General features: G+C 39.1%; 1 protein-coding gene across 4 annotated transcripts in view; it reads left to right on the top strand.

The window, feature by feature from the left end:
* The window catches only part of fggy (FGGY carbohydrate kinase domain containing), a 302,066-nt gene that overhangs the window by 166,106 nt on the left and 115,464 nt on the right, over positions 1 to 20,496 (top strand). For all 4 annotated transcript variants that reach the window (XM_059984315.1, XM_059984316.1, XM_059984313.1 and 1 more), the window contains 2 exons: positions 6,496 to 6,603; positions 14,745 to 14,806. In XM_059984315.1, coding sequence (XP_059840298.1) covers positions 6,496 to 6,603; positions 14,745 to 14,806 — 170 coding nt within the window. The remainder of the gene's footprint in view (positions 1 to 6,495; positions 6,604 to 14,744; positions 14,807 to 20,496) is intronic.

Here is a 20,496-nt window from a genome sequence, read left to right as displayed (position 1 = left end):
AGGTTGATTGAAAATCGCTTTACCTTCCAATCTAAAACACATAATGTCTCAATAAAGATTTAGGCACTTACCATTCCTTATACATTTTGAAGTTTTATTTCTCAGTTCCTAAATTGTTGATGGGGATGTAATAGGCTAAATTAGGTAGCCCCCACAGTTTATCCTGTTGAAGCAGACTCTGCTCTTTCTACCAGTCATGCAACAACCCAAGAAAAAGGCCTATTAATGCAATCGTGTGGAAGTCTTGAAAGAAAGACTGCCTCTTGTACAATCGCACCCAACCACCATTTAAAATCTAATTAAAACTAACCTCCGGATTGTTAGAAATACATTCTATCTAACACTAATGAGATTTTCTTACTACTGCTGAAGATATGTTCAGTTGTTGGAGGCTTTAGCTGTAATGCTGAGCTCCAATTTGCAGTTCCAGTGTCAAATAGTACTACTGGATCTGCCTATTCTGCCTATTTCAACCGATGCCTTTACCACTACAGCAGTCAATGCGTTGGAGGCCACAAATGTGCACCTGTGATTTGTCTTGTCACTGGTAGTACTGCACGTAGCAGATGTGATGTGGCTGAATTATGTATCTACAGTATTTAAAAATAGATGAAAAGTTACAGGTGACAGGTGAAGAAGTAATTAAAGGTGTTTGAATGCATTACTCTGAAGTGAATTATGTGTAACAAATAGGTGTAACAAAACCTGAAGCCATATTGTATAATCGCTCAGATTGGAAACAATTGGCCTTTGTAACTTTGAAACTGATAATACTCTTGAAGACAGTATTGTACATATGTGTGGGTTAGAGTAAAGCTGCAATCTTCAAAAAGCTTCAAGTATACCACTTCAGAAGTTAGAGAATGCCAGTTAAGTGATGTGCCCTTCCGCTTTTATCCATTGTGACTACGTTATTGGCTGAATCAGTCGTCAAGTTTGTTGTGTCGTCAAGTTGTTGTGTCGTCAAGTTGTCAAGTCTGAAGTGAATTATGTGTAACAAATAGGTGTAACAAAACCTGAAGCCATATTGTATAATCGCTCAGATTGGAAACAATTGGCCTTTGTAACTTTGAAACTGATAATACTCTTGAAGACAGTATTGTGCATATGTGTGGGTTAGAGTAAAGCTGCAATCTTCAAAAAGCTTCAAGTATACCACTTCAGAAGTTAGAGAATGCCAGTTAAGTGATGTGCCCTTCCGCTTTTATCCATTGTGACTACGTTATTGGCTGAATCAGTCGTCAAGTTTGTTGTCGTTTAACTATATGCATGTATATAACATATACTATAACCATATAATGTATATAGAAATGAGGCCATGTTTCTCTGAACCAGGGAGTAAAGCACAGTAGTACACAAAACACATAATAACTTATGAAGGTATGAATCACACATAAATAACAAACTAAAGTGCATCACTGCCCCAAGAGGTCTTTTGAAATCTGAATGTTGTATTTTACAGCCCCCTTCCTTCAACAGTGTGCAGGACAATAGCAATATTATTTTAGTTAACAGAGCTTTGATATGATATCTACCCAGGATAGGAAGGTGGTAGGAAATAATAAAACATCTTTCATATAATTTGTATCATAAATGCCTGTCATGTAGTAGAGTGCCAGAGATTTTGAAAGTGTTCTTTTTGTGCACCTCCTTCCACGTGGTTTAACTCCTCTGATAACAGACCCACCAACCAGTTTGGACATGCATCTGCCAAAATCCCAAGCTCTCTGACATTAATGCTGCTGAATGCCGAGTGTTCTGGTCAGAACTGCTGGTGTTTGCCAGCACCTTTTGGGAGAACAAACTATAGTGCAGAGGTGGATTTTGTGCAATAGTCCATAGACTCATCTTCCTGCATGCAATTTGGTAACATTCTAAAAAAACTTTGCTTAAATTATCATCAGATGTTCAAGTTGCCACTTCAGAATTCTGTTAACCATTTACACCCTTAAAACCTGTTTGTTTAAAGAGATAAGCTATTGGTTTTTGATGGCTGTTATTAATTTTCACTCAGTCATTTATGGCAGAAAATTAATTAGAGATGAATGGTTGAGAATGCGGCTGTGCTCCAGCAAATCTGAGTACATTACTGCCTTAATTTTGAGCCTGGTGACTAAGAATGTAAAGGTAAATTAAATGTAGCTGGTAAGATAGTTGAGCAGTGCAAAACAAGGAAATTGTTTTAAAGATATCAAGTCTATTAATTCCACTGTGTAGCATACAATGTTGTGATGCACAGAAGGTGCCAGTTATGCACAGTGAGGTGCAGTTTCTGATGTCACTTGAACAGAAATAGTTCTGTGTTTACCATAGCAATGTAGACCTTGACTGGAACACCGAGACCTGCTTCAGCATTAATTTATAAAGTGCTGATATTAGCTGGTTTGCTGTCAGGTGTCTGAGCTGCCCATTGCCTTCGAGGTAAATTCACAAGTTCCTTTCTGTTTCCTCTCCATTGCTTTACATTTGGTGTCATTTTGTCATATTCCTCCGCTAATACCCTGCTCATATTTATTTCTCTGCCTAACCTCATGATGTTGTCACAAAGCTACATCAGATTCAATGACCTGGCACAATTGGTCAAAGTCAGAGGACACATCTTCAAACGCTTTATCCAAACAATAGCTTCACTAAGTTGATGCACTGCTCATTCACCTCACTAAACTCACTGTATATTACTTACTAATCAAAATACTCTGTCACACATGATAGCTAATGTTTGCAAGCTCTACCATACCGAGGCAGTTAGAAGTGCTGGAAGCTAATCATTGGCACATGACAGCTGCAAGTTTTGTAAGTTAACTAAGATGGATATTCTAACACCCAAACATTGGGCATTAAATATCCATATTTTATGCTGGCAATTCTTAAGGCAATGTCATGTCCATTTTAGTTAGCATAGCATAATTATATATCAATTAGCCTCAATTAACCTAAGTAGCTCATGTTAGAAACTGTTTGTCTGCAAGTCAAATGAGGTCAAGTTGTTTGTTCGCTGCTGCACGCAACGGGTGTCAATTTGGGAGAAGTATTGGAGGATTGCCAGTGTTCTCCAAAATATACATCAGCATGTAACAGCACCTTTACAAAAGAATGTCCAAAAACAAAAATAACAAAGCAACCAGTTAATTACTATTTTTTGCCAATTCTGTTTTTACTTAAGTACACACAAATGATGAGTGATACTAACATTTCTTATCATTGTGGACAGTTGCATGATTATTCAAATATAGCAACTGGGTACATAAGAATTTATAACAAGACTGGACCTTGTGTATTTCTCGTATGTGCCATACAGTGAGACCATAGAAGAATTTGATCTTCAGAGGTATCTCCACTTGGCTGTCTAGCTTCCATATTTGATTATCCCATTGTCCAAATGTCTTTCTATTTCAACCTTCAATATATTTGATGACTCAACAGCCAAAGCTCTCTGGGTTGAAAATTCCCTCTAGGCGATTGAATCTGATGCACATACTGTTCTATCCTTCTTTCACAGTGAAGGAGAGAATAGTTTCGTCTGTTGTTATATTGGTTGCTGTCATAGCTTCGCATGGTGTGGAAGTGCTTTACCATGATCTCAGAACATTGAGTTTTCATCCCTTAAAAATGAAGGGTTCCCTGATCTTGCAATATCTTCATTGGGCAGTTTAAATATCAATGAAAGTCACCAATTACAAATTGTTGACTTCATTATTTAAACCTAGTACTGAAAGTTGAACTCCTCAAATGAGCTGCATTTGAGAAATGGTTTAATGCATATTGCACAATTTTTATTCTTCTACTACTGAATATTACCCAGCTTTTATTACAGATTTTAAATGTTTGGATTATGCTGCTTGAAAATAGAACAGCAATGTTTGAAGATATGGATTAAAGGGGGATTTGAGACCTCATTGTGGATTACCATAATTTGAATTCCAACGGATGCTAAAATATACAGCTGCAGGTTTAGCACTCAAGTGCTGATTGGGTGCAAAATTCATTCAGCAATATAATGTGTGCTGTTTGTACTTCATCTAATGAAGGAGTCCCTTTGGATCAAGGATGACTTTCTGAATTTCAGTTGGTTCTGATGCAGTTAATGAGGCTAATGTGGGAGCTGCAGATCCTTTCACAGATGGAACATGCAATAGTGAGTGCTCCCACTGTATGGCCACGAGTTTCTCAACTGCTTGTCTTCCAATTTGAATGGTGATGATCATAAATACATGTTGCTCTTCTTCAAGAAAACCTTGAGCACACCCTTGAGTCTTTTTCTCTGTCAAGTTATGTCTTGGTATAAAATGTTCATTTCTTGAAATTGGGCATAAAAGTAATGAATCTTGTCCAGTGCAGCTGACTGGGTGTAGAAGTGACCTCAGCGCTTGGAGAGGACCCTGACATTGGTTCACATGCCTCAGTGAATGAAGAAGAGTTTGTGAAGATAGCTTTGTTGTTATTTCACCAGTACTTTGACATAATTGCTAGAAGTAGTTCAGGAAGCGTATAGGAAGACAAATACCCTCCACTAACTTGTCCCTACTGCACAATACTGTCCTATTGACAATAATGGTTCATGACAAGGCCATGCAAGATCCTTAACATTTGACTGTGGACACATTTCATTTCATTCCTTATATATTGTCTATGCTGAGCCTAAAAAAAACTTTGATTCCTTTACCAAGATGGCAACTCTAACTAAACATTAGGTGAAACTGGCACTTAATATTGACAATATTTTTGATACCTGTCTTTGAAATTAACTAACATTTCATTCAAGCATCCCTAGTAGAGAGGTTGTTATTCAAGTAGCATATAAGAGATCGAACTCTGGTTAGATCTGCTTTCTGCCAGGCTCAACATTCCCAAATTAAAAAACCTTAAATGCAGGGAAGATTTTTCACTTAGCTGATGAGTTCAAGTACAGGGGACATCATGGGATAGGCAATTAAAGACAAAAACAAGTGGAAATTTTGTCTCAAAGAGGATGGAGAATCTTTGGAATCTACCCTAGGGGCCCAGAAATCATGTTCATTAAAAACAGATTGATAGATGGCTGGAGATGAAGAGAATCCAGGGATATAGGTGAGTGATATAAAATGGTGTCGAGAGAAGAGTAACCATAGACTTAATGACTGGAGATGCAGTGTTGAACGGCCTGCTATGGCCTACTTCTGTTCCTAGTTCTTACATGCTTAACTTCTAAAGTGAGGTCTGTGTTAACTCAATCTGAAATAAACATCGACTGAAGTGTAATGGTATCATTTATCTGGTATTTATCAAGGTGGTTTAAAATAATAAACGACTTATCATGTTACTTTGGCAAAAAGCAGCAGTATGGATGAACAATGTCCTGAAAGTAACAATGAATTATATCACCAGTTAATCTGTTTTTAAAATCCTATTATTGGAGACTGGGATTTAGCCACCGAGTTCTTTTTTAAACAAAGGCATGAAGATATTCTATCACTTCTTTGATCATTGATATAAATCTTTAACATTTTGTTGAGCCACTTGAAAAGTCAGATAAATTTTCATTTAATTGCATATCAAAAAACACTGAGTTATATTGAGACTTTTATATGGATATCCAGTAGTGACAACTTGTGGAATACGAAATCTAATTTGATTTTCAGCGTTCATGAGCAGCCGCAAATGAGTGGATCCATTACAGAGCACAAATTGCCTAGTTTAGAAGGCAGCCAAATTCCCTTGATCCACCACAAAATGAATAAAAATGTAACTTTTTTCAAAAATCTCTTGCTATGAATAAGTTAAATTTGATTTTATTTGTGTGCACATCATTAGAACTAATCAGTAAATTTAACATTACAAACCAAACCTAATGTTGTAAAGGGACGGTGCTGCAGCCACCTTTTGGAAAGTCCGCTGCCATTGTGGCATCAGGAGTGCCATAGTGAAGTGGGTTTGTATGAACCAGATTAGTTTCTGAGCCGGTTGTGTTTGTTTACTCAAACTGAAAAAAAGGGCTGCTGCTTCTAATAATTTAATGCACCATTCAATAAAGTACTTTGGTGTCAGCTTTCTTTATGTTGTGTATCTCAAGCCCACACTTAAAGATTTAGAAATAAAAATACTATCATTCATCAAACTGTGCTGATGGGATATTGCATGGAATACAGGATATAAGTTTGTGATTAACACAGGTTTTAAGATGCAATCATGATTCCTTTTGCATAACAATTGAAGAGGTTCGAGGAAGCAAAAGAGATACTAGGTAATTTTGTTTTCCTACCCTGAATATTTGGCTAAATTATCAACATTTTTAATTTGGGCATTTCTGTAGAGGTGATTTTTTTGAAGTACAGGTTAGATTTAAAATGTTAAATGGTATGCATTTTTCTATTTCAATAAGCATCCTTAATTATATGTTTACACCTACAAGCAACAACTTTCAGGACTAAAGTAGAAAGCATAGTGTGGGCTCAGCAACTGACACTCTATTAATGATATAATTTAATTTAATATTAACATTTTCATCTCTATCCTCAGATTAGTAAAAGTCCCATATTTGTACCTGGTGTTTGGGGTCCTTATTACTCTGCTATGGTTCCTGATCTATGGCTAAACGAAGGTGGACAAAGTGCAACAGGAAAACTGGTAAGAAAATTGCTGAAACTGTGGTGAAATCTTGAGAGAGATTTTTTGCGTATTTTGGTTACTTGCTGAAATATCTATACACTCTGAAGGTCAATCATGGCCATATATTTTTTACTACATATGACAAAACTATTTTGGATTAATAGTAAATGGTAGAAATTTTATTATTTCAACCTTCTGGATTAACAATCATTTCTACAGATTAACAACATTGCTGCTCTCATCTGTCTATGTACCTTTAATTTTTTTAAACAAAAATCTCTTTACCATATAACAATTACAGCACAGAAGCAGGTCATCTCGGCCCTTCTAATCCGAGCCGAACACTTACTCTCTCAGCCCATAACCTCCATTCCTTTCCTGTCCATATACCTATCCAATTATTTTTTAAATGCCAATATCGAACCTACCTCTACCACTTCTACTGGAAGCTCGTTCCACACAGCTACCACTCTCTGAATATGGAAGTTCCTCCTTGTGTTACCCCTAAACTTTTGCTCTTTAACTCAACTCATGTCCTCTTGTTTGAATCTCCCCTACTCTCAATGGAAAAAGCCTATCAACGTCAACTCTATCTATCTCCCTCATAATTTTAAATACCTCTATCAAGTCCCCCCTCAACCTTCTACACTCCAAAGAATAAAGACCTAACTTGTTCAACCTTTCTCTGTAACTTAGGTGCTGAAGCCCAGGAAACATTCTAGTAAATCTCCTCTGTACTCTCTCTATTTTGTTGACATCTTTCCTATAATTCCTATAATTTAACTAAACTGTCTTTCTACATCACGTGTTTTCTATTTTTCTCTTGTGTAACATGTTAATTGTATTGCAATATTTAACCACCTCTATAGATTCATAAGTGTTAGTTATGCCTGGAAATTAATTAATCAACCTTCAGTGGTGCCAAATAGTCTTTAATAAATAATACTGTGCCTCAACATTACTAATATTCTGTGGTCATTTAATATCATCAAGTAGCCATGAAAATCTAGATACTGAGGCCATATTTTGAATGAATTGTATGGAATTGTTTGCCACACGGAGCAGGGTGTCAGGCTTGCACAGCCAGGCACCTCCTGATCTTCACCAAGCTAACTGGAATTACCTGTCACTCATTCTCCACTCATCACCTGCAGCCTATTTAAACCCAACTCTCATCCACAGTCCCTGTTCACACATCGAACCAGCCAGCCTCAGCCAGTTGCTTCTAATCTTGTTGCCTTGTTGTGTTCAGTATGTGTTCCCTCTTTTGAAGCCCCTCAGGCAAATTTTTATTAAAAATTTTTGCTAACTGCTAGGTCATTTCCACTGCTCTGCTTTGGGTCAAGCCTCCTGTACATTTCCTGCCAGGGAATGAACTTTCAATTAACACAGCAGGGTATACTTGCCTAAAGAAAGTTGTCTGTTCATGTGAGCATAAAATATAGAAGCAGCAGGATCTGTTCGTCTGTTCACTACTCTCTTTCAACTCTGCATCTTGATACAGCAATCCTGCAACAGTCAATCTCCTCCCACTGAGCCCCAGGTTCTGGGGTCCAAATGGTTCAACAAGTCCCGAACCCACTACCATAATTTCTTGTCCCAGTGTGTCTTACACTTTGAGTTCCAACCATCTCTGTGTTTTACAGACCGAGATAAGATTGCCTTTGTCATCTCTCTGTTCACTGGGTGAGCTCTGACCTAGGCCACCACTAACTGGAACAATAAGTCACCATTTGCAATAAATATGAGCTATTCACTGCTGACATTCATCAGGTTTTTGACCATCTGGGAAATGGAAGAGGAGCAATGGATAAGATACTTAACCTGCGTCAAGGCTCATGCTCGTTGCTGAATTACACCATAGAATTCAGGACCCTCGAGCAGAGTGCAGCTGGAATCTGGAAGTGCTGATGGCCCAATACCATCATGTCCTCTTGGAGTATTTGGAAGATGAGCTGTCTGCCCTCATCACTCTGGCCCTCCAAATTGAGTGCCCCTCCAGATCGTCAGCCAGAACCTCGGTTCCATTCCCCAAAACACTTCAAGCTGCGGTAACTTCATCATCAATGCTTTCAGAAGCCATGCAGTTATGGAGAGCTTCCTTAGCCCCCAAAAATGTGAGTGTCAGTGGAGAAACAATATGTGCTTTTATTGTGGCTGCCAATCACCCACATAACAAATGATCACTGTGTCCAGGAAATGGCACCCACCAGGTAAAGACAAGGGGCCTTTTTATTTAGCTTTCCCTGGTCCCTTGTTCCAGCACCTTAGCCCAACTCACACTTTCTGTCCTCCTCCGCACCCCAACAGCTCTACACACACAGGAGGCTTTAGTGGATTCCAGTACAGCAGGCAACTTTCTAGACTGGACTCTGTGTGTGCAGTTTAGACTCCCTACCGAGCCTATCTCTCACCCCTTCTGCATCACAGTCATTGACAGACATCCTTTGGAGTCTTGAATGGTCAGAATGTACGTGCAGACTACGCATGCGAGCATCGGAGAACACTGCAAGTCACCTCAATTCCTCCTGATCAACTCACCCAACACTCCTCTCATCTTGGATTATTCTTGGTTTTCCATTCATGACCCTCGCTTCGCCTTGTCATCCAGCCGACTCCTGGGTTGGGGATCCACCTGCCTGCAACTTCAGTTGACTTCACCCTGTAAATCCAAGGAGAGGGAGGTAAAAATGGACCCCACTGAACTCCCATAGGAATGCCACGACTTAACCATTGTTTTCAGTATAATGGAGGGCAGCACCTTGCTGTCTCACAGTGCACATGGCTGTGCAATCGACCTCCTCTTGGGCACCACCACTCTGCAAGGCTGCCGGTTCACCCTCACCGCTCCTGAGACCCAAGCCATGATTGACTACACTGCCGAAGCACTTCATTTCACTATCTAGTTTCAAGCCAGTACAGGGTTTTTATTTGTCAGAATGAAAGATGGTGTCTCCGTGCCTGCATTGACTAACCTGGACTCAACAAAGTTACCCTCTCCCTTTTATGGATAGCACAAATCACTCTGTAGGGCTCAGATCTTCATCAAACTGGAGCTACAGAGTGCATACTATCTGGCAGTGGGATGAATGGAAGATCGTGTTCATAACACCCATTTGCCACTCTGAATACTTGGTTACTTGGTGATGCCTTTGAGCTTTCCAACAGTCCAAGCAATTTACAAGCCTTCATTAATGAGACCCTATGTGACATGCTACACTGGATTGTGTTTCTCTACCTCGACAACTTCCTCATTTTCTCCAAGGATCCCTAAGACCACGTCTGTCATGTCCATTCAGTCCTTCATCTTTTCCTTGAAAAGCAACTGTACTGCAAATTAGAGAAATGCCAGTCCATACCCTTGTCATTTCCTTCCTGGGTTACATCCTTTCACCTCAATGCCTAACTATAGACCCAGAGAAAGTGCACCCATCGCTAAATAGCTCCAACCACGCTCACTCAAATAGCTATGGTGCTTCTTCCACCACAGTTTCATCAGAATCTACAACCAAATAGCTGCTCCTCTCATATTCCTCACCAAGTCATCTACTTCACAGGTAACCTGGTCTGCTGCTGCAGACACGTTCAAGGAGCTTAAGAGATGCTTCACCACCACTCCTGTTCTCCACCATCCAAGCCCTCCAGACCTTTCATGGTAGAGGAGGATGCATTTTTTTGTGGGCACCAGGGCCATCCTCTCCTAGTGAAGACCAGACTGCAAGACACATCCTTGTGCCTTCTTCTTGCACAAGTTCAACTTGTGGGGCCGTCTTCTTCGATCAATTCAACTTCACCATCTCCTACTGACCCAGCTCCAAGAGCGCTAAGGCAGACTCCCTGTCACAACAGTTGACCCAGAGAAAATAGAGGTCAGACCATCATTCCATCCTCACCCCAATCTTCTGGGACCTTGAAAACCAGATCTGCCTGACCCCACAATACAAGACTGATCTGGCCAGCACACACCTGACAGCCACATATACATCCAGCAGCCATGTATTCTGGGGCATTCCAGTGGGTCCACTCTTCAATCCCCTACCACCCACCCACTCCCCAGCCATCCATACCATGATAAATTCTGGATTTTCTGTGACACTGGTTCTCGTAGTCCACCATGATCGCAGGTATATGTCGGTTCATCACTGCGTGCCCTCAATGTGCCCAGTCTAGTTCCTCGATCCACGTAGCTCTCTGGGCTCCCACTGCCTTTCCCTGTCCACTGTTGCCCCAGTCCCACATTGCCATGGACCTCAACATGGGCTTGCCATCTGCTGATGGCGCCATGCTGATCATGCTGTGGACTGGTTCTTCAAGGCCACTTCATTGCCCTTCCCAAGCCTCCTTCAGATGCTGAGATAATGGACTTGGTTCTCCAACTTGTAGTTCGCCTCCACAGCTTTCCTCAGGACATTGTGTCATACCAGTGTCCACAGTTTGACTCTCACTTCTAGCAAGGCTTCTGCTCCCTCCTCCGCATCTCACCGATATTGTCCTCTGACCACGAACACATCTTGTTCTCTGGCAATCGCAGACCAAAGGTCAATTAGAAAGAGCTAGTCAGCATGTGGAGATGTTTCTGTGATGCTTCATCACCTCTACCCCTTCCACATGTAAGAAGTATCTGCGCTGGGCCAAGGTTTCCCACAGTTTACACACATGCTTTGCCAAGGATATGTCACTCTTTGAAGGGCTTTATAGCTACTAATGGAGGAGCCAGTGGTGGAGGTCCCATCCGCCAGGACCCTGGCTTGTCAATGACGGAATGCTTGGAAGAGGCCACAGAGGATCAACCTAGCTGTCAGCCACACCTCTTGCTGCCAAGCTAACCACCATCTGCAAAGGATGGGCATAGACAAATCCATTATCTCTGGAATTACTGACTATCTGACAGATAGACCTCAGTTTGCACAGCTGGGTAGCTCTCAGTCTGAGATGATGGTGAGTGGTACTGGAGCATCACAAGGGACTGTCCCAGCGCTGTTTCTGTTCACACTGTTTACCTCAGACTTTCAGTACAAATCTGAGACTTGTTACTTGCAAAAGTTCTCTGATGACTCTGCAGTGTTTGGGTGTATCAGAGATGGGCAGGAGTGAGGACAAGTCTGTGGAGTGGTGTAGAAGGAATCACCTGCTCCTGAATGTTGCCAAAACCAGGGAGATGGTGATTGATTTTAGGAGGGAGAGGACTATGACGAATGCTCTCTACATTCTAGGAGAAGAAGTTGTGGTGGTGGAGGAGTATAAATACTTGGGTATTCACCTCGACAGCAGACTTGATTGGAAAACCAACACCAAGGCTGTTTACAAGAAGCAGACTCTATTTTCTAAGGAAACTCAGATCCTTCAATGTGTGCAGGATGTTGGAGATCTTTTACCGGTCTGTTGTAGTGAGTGCAGCTTTATGTTCGGCGAACAACATCGGTGCTGGTGAAGCAAAAAGACTAAATAAACTCATCAAAAAGTCTGGATTCATCCTTGGCTACAATCTGGACTCTTTTGAGTTAGTGATGGAGAGGCAGTCACTAAACAAACTGTTAACTTTTATGGACAATCAGGCACATCCTCTCCATGACCTACTGAATAAGCAGCAGAGTACCCTTTCAAACAGACTCATTGAGCTCCGCTGTACCAAGGATCGTCACAGACAATCATCCTACCAGATGCGATAATCATATACAAGAATTCATGTCTGTGTGACAACAGAACACAGATCATAATACTATAGTCTGCTTTATATTGTTTATATCTGTTTATTATTTATTGTAACGTTTGCACTGTTTTTGTGCACTTTATGCAGTCCAGTGTAGGTCTGTAGTCTAGTATAGCTTTCTCTGTGTTCTTTTTATTACATAGTTCAATCTAGATTTTGTATTGTGTCACGTAAACCATGGTCCTGAAAAATGTTGTCTCATTTTTACTATGCACTGTACCGGCAGTTATAGTTGAAATGACAATTAAAGTTGACTTGACTTGACTTGATATTGTTCTGTACATTATTATTACACGTTATTGCACATTGGTGAATTATTATTGTGTATATTATTATTCTATACTTCACTGTTAGTTAGGTCTGCACACTGCTCAGTGTGTTTTTAAATTTTGCTGCTGTAACAAAATAATTTTCCACTCAGGATCAATAAAATACTCATTATTTTATTATTATCATGATGATGATGATGATAATAATAAAATAATGAGTACTTTATTGACTGACTGTGTCTGACTGTAGACCCAAGAACCACACTTGTGTGCCCACTCTTACAAGCTCTCACCCAATTCATTGATCCCTTCAAGATTACCCATCATAGCAATCTGGTCATTTACCATTTCTAGTTGTCACTGTCCCTAAGGATCACAACTACCTTCCATGCCTCAAGCCCATTGTTTTTGGACCACTCAACCCACCCAAACCTATAACTGTACCTCTGGAATTTTGGATGGTGGAAGCTGGTCCAGTATACACGGTTCAGTGATTGATGGATTCACATCATCGAGGATGAGTTGTGCATACCTCATTGACTGGGAAGGGTATGGCCTGGAGGAGAGTTCTTGGGTGCCATCCAGTTTAATCTTGAATCCATTACTCCTTAAGGAGTTCCACTGGACCCATCTGGATAACTCTGGGCCATTGGATGCTGGTCTTAGGAGGGAGGGAGCGGTGCGCTGTCCTGTCAGGCCTGCACAGACAGGCACTTCCCAGTCTCCACCCAGCTAACAGGAATCACCTGCCACTTGTTTCCAACATCACCTGCAGCCTATTTAAACCTAGCTGTTGTTACAGTACATATACATACATCGAACCAGCCACTCTTAACCAGTTGCTCCTAATCTTCAGGTACCTTGTTGCCTTGTGTTTTTGCTAACTGTTTTCTCTTGTCTTGTAGCCCTCATGGCTTGTTACTTTGTAGTTTATCATTAAAGTCATTGCTCACTGCTAAATTGTCTCCGCTGCTCTGTTTTTGGGTTAAGCTTCCTCTACATTTCCTGACACAATGTGTAAATAAGTTGCTATGGTTAGTATAAAATGGTGAAAGGAAAATTAATTTAATTTCATTTCATTTACTGAAGTACTTATAAATGCTGCTGTTTTAAACTTCATACCGCAGGAGGTCATGCTTTTAAATGTGTAGCCCTGAGCTCTTCTCCTTTTCTCTACCTCTCTCTTAAGATAGTTAGTAAAGCCTAAATAAAAATGCGTCAGTTGTTGTTTAATAGCCCTGCGAAATCTCTTGGGACATTGTTCTAAATTAATCATGTAGTGTAAATGGAAAATATTGTTATTTAAACAAGCATGTTAGCCATTGATTAAGGTTGAATTGTTGGTCAAGATGCTGTTTTCCCATCCCTAGGATTTTAAAATAGAGACAATGGATCTTTGATTTCTACCTTAAAAGGTGAACAGAAAAATATAAAACTCTGAAGATCTAGCATCCTCTATTTCAGCACTAATTATTGCTTAAGGTTTGGAGTGAGACTTGAACTCATAAACATATGGTTTAATAGCAGGATTAACAATGTGGAGACAAATAAATGTTTTTATATTGGATTTTAAAGTTATATTGGCAATATGTGAGAAGATTTTCTGTCCTTCAACAACCTGAATCAAAAAGATAAGATTACAAGTATGACATGAGAATATCAATGTAAATTGCTTGCTCAATCCATAGACAATGTCTTGAAACACAATGCTTTTTCTAATGGCAGACATAAGAGTTCAACCAATGGAGCAATGATTTTGCTGAACTAAATTATGTTAGGTATGATTGATGGAACAATATGAATCATTGTTGAAACAAAAAGAATTTGAAGATTGGCTCATATACATTGAAAAATCCCTCAAATTTCACACATAGTAACAGTCAATCCACTTCACACAATCATCATTATTGTATATTGTAAATATGCTGTTTTCATCTTGAAACTTAATATGGTTACTTATTCAAAGGTGTTCAAAGATCCTAAATTTCAAAAATTCAACCAGAAAACTAGTTTTGTGCTGTACATGAAAAATTGTTTATAACAAACTTCAAGACACTTCCAAAAAGCACAGAAAAGAATTCTCCATTCATCAGCCAATAGTGCATATAATTATTTGAACTTTACAGATCTCATGTATTCTGAAAACTAACAACTTTCTATTATGTGCATTTTTGTCTTAGATAGAACACGTTGTTAAAAGTCATGCTGCATTGCCAGAGCTGGAGTCCAAAGCCAAGGCCAGGTCTGTCTCACTCTTAGAGCCTGGTTAAAAAGGTTATTGAATGCTCCTCCTCTGAATGAAAGTTTTTCTACTGTGCAGGAAAGTGTACTTCATTGCAAAATACAGCATACAGTATAAGTGTACTTCATTGCAAAATACAGCATACAGTATAAGTGTACTTCATTGCAAAATACAGCATACAGTATAAGTTTGCATTAAAGTTGTATTTTCTTTATGTACAGTTGGTCCTCCTTATCCGCGGGTTCCGCATGCGCGGATTCAACCAACTGCAGATCAGGAAAACCTGGAAGTTCTCTCTCCAGCACCTGTTGTTTGAGCATGTACAGACTATTTTTTTTCTTGTCATTATTCCCTAAATAGTACAGTATAACAACTATTTACATAGCATTTACACTGTATTAGGTATTACAAGTAATCAGAAATGACTTAAAAGTACAGGCAGTCCCCGAGTTATGAATGAGTTCCATTCCTGAGTCTGTCTTTAAGTCGGATTTTAGGTCAGAACAGGTACATCCGGTATTATTTAGCGTCAGTTAGTCAAACGTTTTTCTTAGTATATAGTACATATTTTACCTTTCTATGCATATAAAACACTTAAAAAAACATACATATTTCAATAATTAAACCACTGCGTTGCTTAGTAATAATTGTAGCTTTCATCGGGGCAGGGCCTTTCACATGCTCAATTAAAATTATTCCAATTATTGGCCGACTGTAGCCTAACGCTTTTCCAATGACCAATGGCGTTTCACCTCTTTCTGATCGCTTTATTATTTCCACCTTATTTTCAATCGTAATCGTGATTATTTTCGTGAACAGAAACACTGTGGATTCAGAGTGCGCCACTGGGTCTTAATGTCCACCATACTGAGACAGGTTAAATAAGGGACGTGAGCATCTGCGTTTTTGGTATCCGCGGGGGGGTCTCAGAACCAATCCCCCACGGATAAGGGGAGCCGACTGTAGTTATATTTTGAACCATTTTTTAAGACGTGAGTTGGACTGGCAAGACCAATGTTTTGTGCAAACTATAATCACAACAATTTGAATTTCATATCCAAATGTTTTGAAGTTGGAATAAAATGTTGTTTTGATCTAAAATGGTATACAGGCTTAGTCACAGCATGTTTGTATAGCATTCATGCAAATGTCCAAGGAAAATTCATATGAACATGCTAAGCATTAGTTCACTAGCATTTCCAAAAGGAATTAATGACCTTATGTATATGTCTTCATATATTGAGAATGGCATGTGAAGCATACCAGAAGACCAATTTTCTGCAAATATACTCCTAACATAGCTGTCTCCATGAAACGAAAGCAGATCAGGAAATAATAGGCCTATTAGCAACTTTCTTTGAGACATTAATTTTCCAACTTGCAGCCTCATAACAAACTCTTAAGTGTCCAATGTAATATGAATGTGATGAGATCATGCTTCATGTAATTGTCATATAAGTATGTTCAAATCTTCTTCTATAAATCATCCAACATTTTCTGTGTATTTAATAATTTCTTGTTTATACACTTTAAACTTTTTCTCTCACCAGTCACATCCAGTTCTATTTAAGCATTAGGACAGTTGGAGTTGGCCTTTTTAAAAAAAATTCTTCTTTTGATGAAGGCCCAACCAGTCCCTGTCCACTTCTGTCATCCTTTGGCTGAAATTAGATTAAGCAATTTCACTTTTGACTTTATTCACTTTCACTAAGTAAGCAAGATGGACTTTATTAGTCCTCCCCACATCAGTCTTTTCATATGGATCATATTGTATATTGTTGTAGTTCAACTCGTCACCTCTCTCAACTACTTTTCCAATATGTTGATTGCTATATTGATACTGCTTCATTCCAAATGCTGCTTCACCACTCTGAGCAAGAAAGACCAGGGATTTCCAAGTATCAGAGCAGATGTGTGTATTCTCAATGAGGCTTTGAATCTTGTTAAATCTTAACTTCTCTGTACCTGATAATCTCTCCCTATCAAGGGCTCAGAATAGAGTCTGTTTTAGCAGGCTGATGTCAGGTGTGCAGATACAGTGGCCTACCCAGTGGAGCAGAGTGATTGAAATGAGGACCTCAGTGCTTTGTTAAATTCAATTGTATGCCATCAGATGTTGTGATGATTAGTAGGAGAGGAAACACAAGATGTTTTATTGTTGGTGAATGTGGAAGTGAGCTTGCAGTAATCAGTATTACTCTTTGTTCTGTTTATAACTATCGGCCAGAAAGATAGCAGCTAGGTTGCTTCCTGTCTTACTCTTCATATTTAAGATCTTTAGCTGCTAACTGTGGAGTTGATGACAGGTTGCTTATGGTTGTGATACTTAAGAGTTCAAGGTAACTGCTACAGAGCATTTATATTATATGATAACTATCGATGTATGGATGATGCGTGTGTGGGTTGTTCTCAGATGGATTCCACCATGTCATTAACAGAGGGCCTTTGTCGCCCAACAGACAAGTTTACTAGGTAAAGTTGCAGCTGGCGCAGTAGACTACAATTAGAACGAAGACACTGGCTGCTGCCTGCCTTCTGGCATTGACCTGCTTCATTTGTTGCATAGAACACTCCAGCTATACGAAGGGAGTGAATCTCTGTTTCAGTGCAGTTGATCTGCACAGAGTTACTGACACACTGCAACATGAGGTGCCCTGCAATCCGAGCAGCATTAGCTGCTCTCTCACCTCCTGCTCTCCTGCAGATCACAACAAAATGTACTCGGCTCTCTTACTACAGAGAGAGACAAAAGACAGCAAATAGCATGGTGTTACATAAACTTTGAGCTCTTCCTTGGAAAGAGCCTGAGGCATGTAATCTCATTGTTGTAGTTCTTGTAGCTCTGTGGTTATAGCTGTGTCTGCACAAGCAGCAGGGTTTGTTCAGAATGTCTTCAGTAAAACTTGGACATGAAAGAGAACTACTCCCCAATTCCTCAAGTAGATATGGCATTTTCCCCTCTTCCTCCTGCCTGTTTCAAAAATTTATCCTTCCCTGAGTGCCCTCTGTCTATGCAAGGAATGTTTAGAAGTAAATAATTTGTGAAGAAAGTCCATCAATACCTGCCACACCCTCCCTGCAGTCTGTAACAACTAAGTCAACTATTGAAAGCTCCAGGCATATTGAATTATAGTAATAAGCTGGAGTTGTAAATCATCAATTAACTGGAACAATCTCTTCAGAACACACTGTTGTTGCTGGTGAGTGGGACTTTGATGTTAATTCAGGTGGAGCTTATTGAGAGGTTGGGGAGGAGAGCATGGCAATTGTCTTGAAGTGTCTTGTGAGTGAAAAATGTATTCACTCATCCATGGAAAGGTATTAGTGAGAACTTTAAGCATCAAAAGTTGTACAGCATGTGCTGCATGTGAGTTATATACAATACCATGGCCTATATCTTTAGTATCTTTATATCTTATATTTAGTAAGCATGCAGATGATACTAAGATAGGTGGCGTTGTGGATAATGAAGTAGATTTTCAAAGCTTGCAGAGAGATTTAGGACAGTTAGAAGAGTGAGCTGAAAGATGGCAGGTGGAGTTTAATGCTGATAAGTGTGAGGTGCTATTGTGCCTACTTCTGTGATAATAGTGCAGTGTGACTCACTGATAAAATTCGATTTAAAATATGTAGTTCAATATATACATTAATACATTATTAAACTTAAATGGTATGTAATATTTTACAGCATGGTTTTACCTCAGAAGAAATAGGAGGTGCATTTTAGACTTGTACTTCACTATATATGCAAACAAGAGTGGTAGTAATGACAGAAAAGGAGGACTCAGGACTCATACCATCAGGTTACGGACAGTTATTACCCCTCAATCATAAGGCTTTTGAACCAGAGGGGATGACTTCACTCAACTTCTCTTGCCCCATCACTGAAATGATCCCACACGAACGAGAACGCTTCATCTCATGTTCTTGATATTTATTATTTATTTATTTATTATTGTTATTTCTTTCTTTTTATATTTGCACATTTTGTTGTCTTTACACACTGATTGAATGTCCAGATGGGGTGGTCTTTCATTGATTCTATTATGGTTATTATTCTATAATGGATTTATTGAGAATGCCCACTAGAAAATGAATCTCAGGATTGTATATGGTGACATATATGTACTTGGATAATAAGTTTCCTTTGAACTTTTGTGATTGTTTAAAGTATCTGTTGAAGAATTTATGCTGTCAGTAAATTCCACCAAACATGAAAACCTTATTCATGAATAAGTTATGAGGTCTTTTACTCTTTATTAATCAGGCCAGTATTCATTCCTAAATTTACAGTACTTCTCAATACTTGCCGAGACCTGTGGATGATACATTTCCAAAATTCCAACCACTGTTCATTAATGTGAATTCAACTTCTTTGGGGAAAGGCTGTGAGAGCAGTTTGTTTATTTTCCAAAGGAGCACCCCATACCATTAAATCCAATTCATGTGAGTGACTTAACATAGAAGACCTTGATAGCCTTAATTTCCAATTGCATCTATGTTAAAGATTATTTTTGGCCACTTTGTTTACTTTCATTCTTGATCTACTATATTTCTCATGATCAATTTAAATGCTACCTCTTACAATTAAGGATAGAAAACAGTCACAAATAAATGCTCACTTAATTTTCTGAGTGCGGACCTATAGCAGCAAAATTATCAGGATTATCAAAGGTACTTTTCATGTACGCTATTGAAAACCTGGACTGCATCATTCACTTCTAGGAGTGTTTATCTTGCACAATTTCTCATGGCCTCAGAAAACATTCTACACGCTCTAGAAAGCTCACTGATGTCTCTACTTTCTGAGAAGGCTGAAGCAAGCTGGACGATGTATGTCAATATTCATGATCTTCTACATATGTATAGTTGAGAGCATTCTAATATGCTGCATGCCTATGAGGTACAGAAACTGCTATGCAGCATGTAGGAGGGCTTTACAACAGGCAGTCAAAATTGCCTAGTGCATCGTCGGCACCAGCCTACCTGCCATGAAGGACATATATACAGAAAAATGCTGGAAAAATGCCAGAAACATCATGAAGGATCCCACCCACTTTCCTCATGGATGGTTTGTTGTATTCCCATCAAGGAAGAGGCTGTGCAGCATCCACACCTGGACTACAAGACTCAAAATTACTTCCCCTAAACTGTCAGGCTAATCAACAATTCCACACATTAACCAATCCACCACCACTACATTATTGATGTAATCTGTAATCTGCACTTGATGTGATACTCTTAGCATCACCTTATGTACATACGGTCTATGTATATAAGCTAACTTAATGTGTTTCTGTTCATTGTGTTCTTTATATTTATTGTGTTCTTGTGCTGCATCAGATCCAGAATAACAGTCAATTCCCTCTCCTTTACCCTTGTGTACTGAAAAATGACAATGAACTACTTTGAATCTTGAACCTTGATAGCACAATTAAACCTCATGACCCAGAATTTCCTGAAAACCTTTACATACCACGTGTATAGTACAATACCAATTCCTGCACAGAAGATGAAGAAAATTATTAAATAAGTTAATTTTGCCAGATTTTTTCATACCTGAATATCCCAAATCATCTGTGTTGATGAAAAAAACCTTGTATTTATTTCATTTGTAACTGATAACTACAATTATGTCATCATAATTTAAAATAATTAAAAGATGAATAATTTATGCAGTTACATTTTAA

Source organism: Hypanus sabinus, chromosome 11, assembly GCF_030144855.1.
Source record: "Hypanus sabinus isolate sHypSab1 chromosome 11, sHypSab1.hap1, whole genome shotgun sequence".
NCBI classification, from domain to species: Eukaryota; Metazoa; Chordata; class Chondrichthyes; order Myliobatiformes; family Dasyatidae; genus Hypanus; species Hypanus sabinus.
Note: the sequence above shows the minus strand (reverse complement) of the source record. Positions and strands in the feature narration are given on the sequence as shown.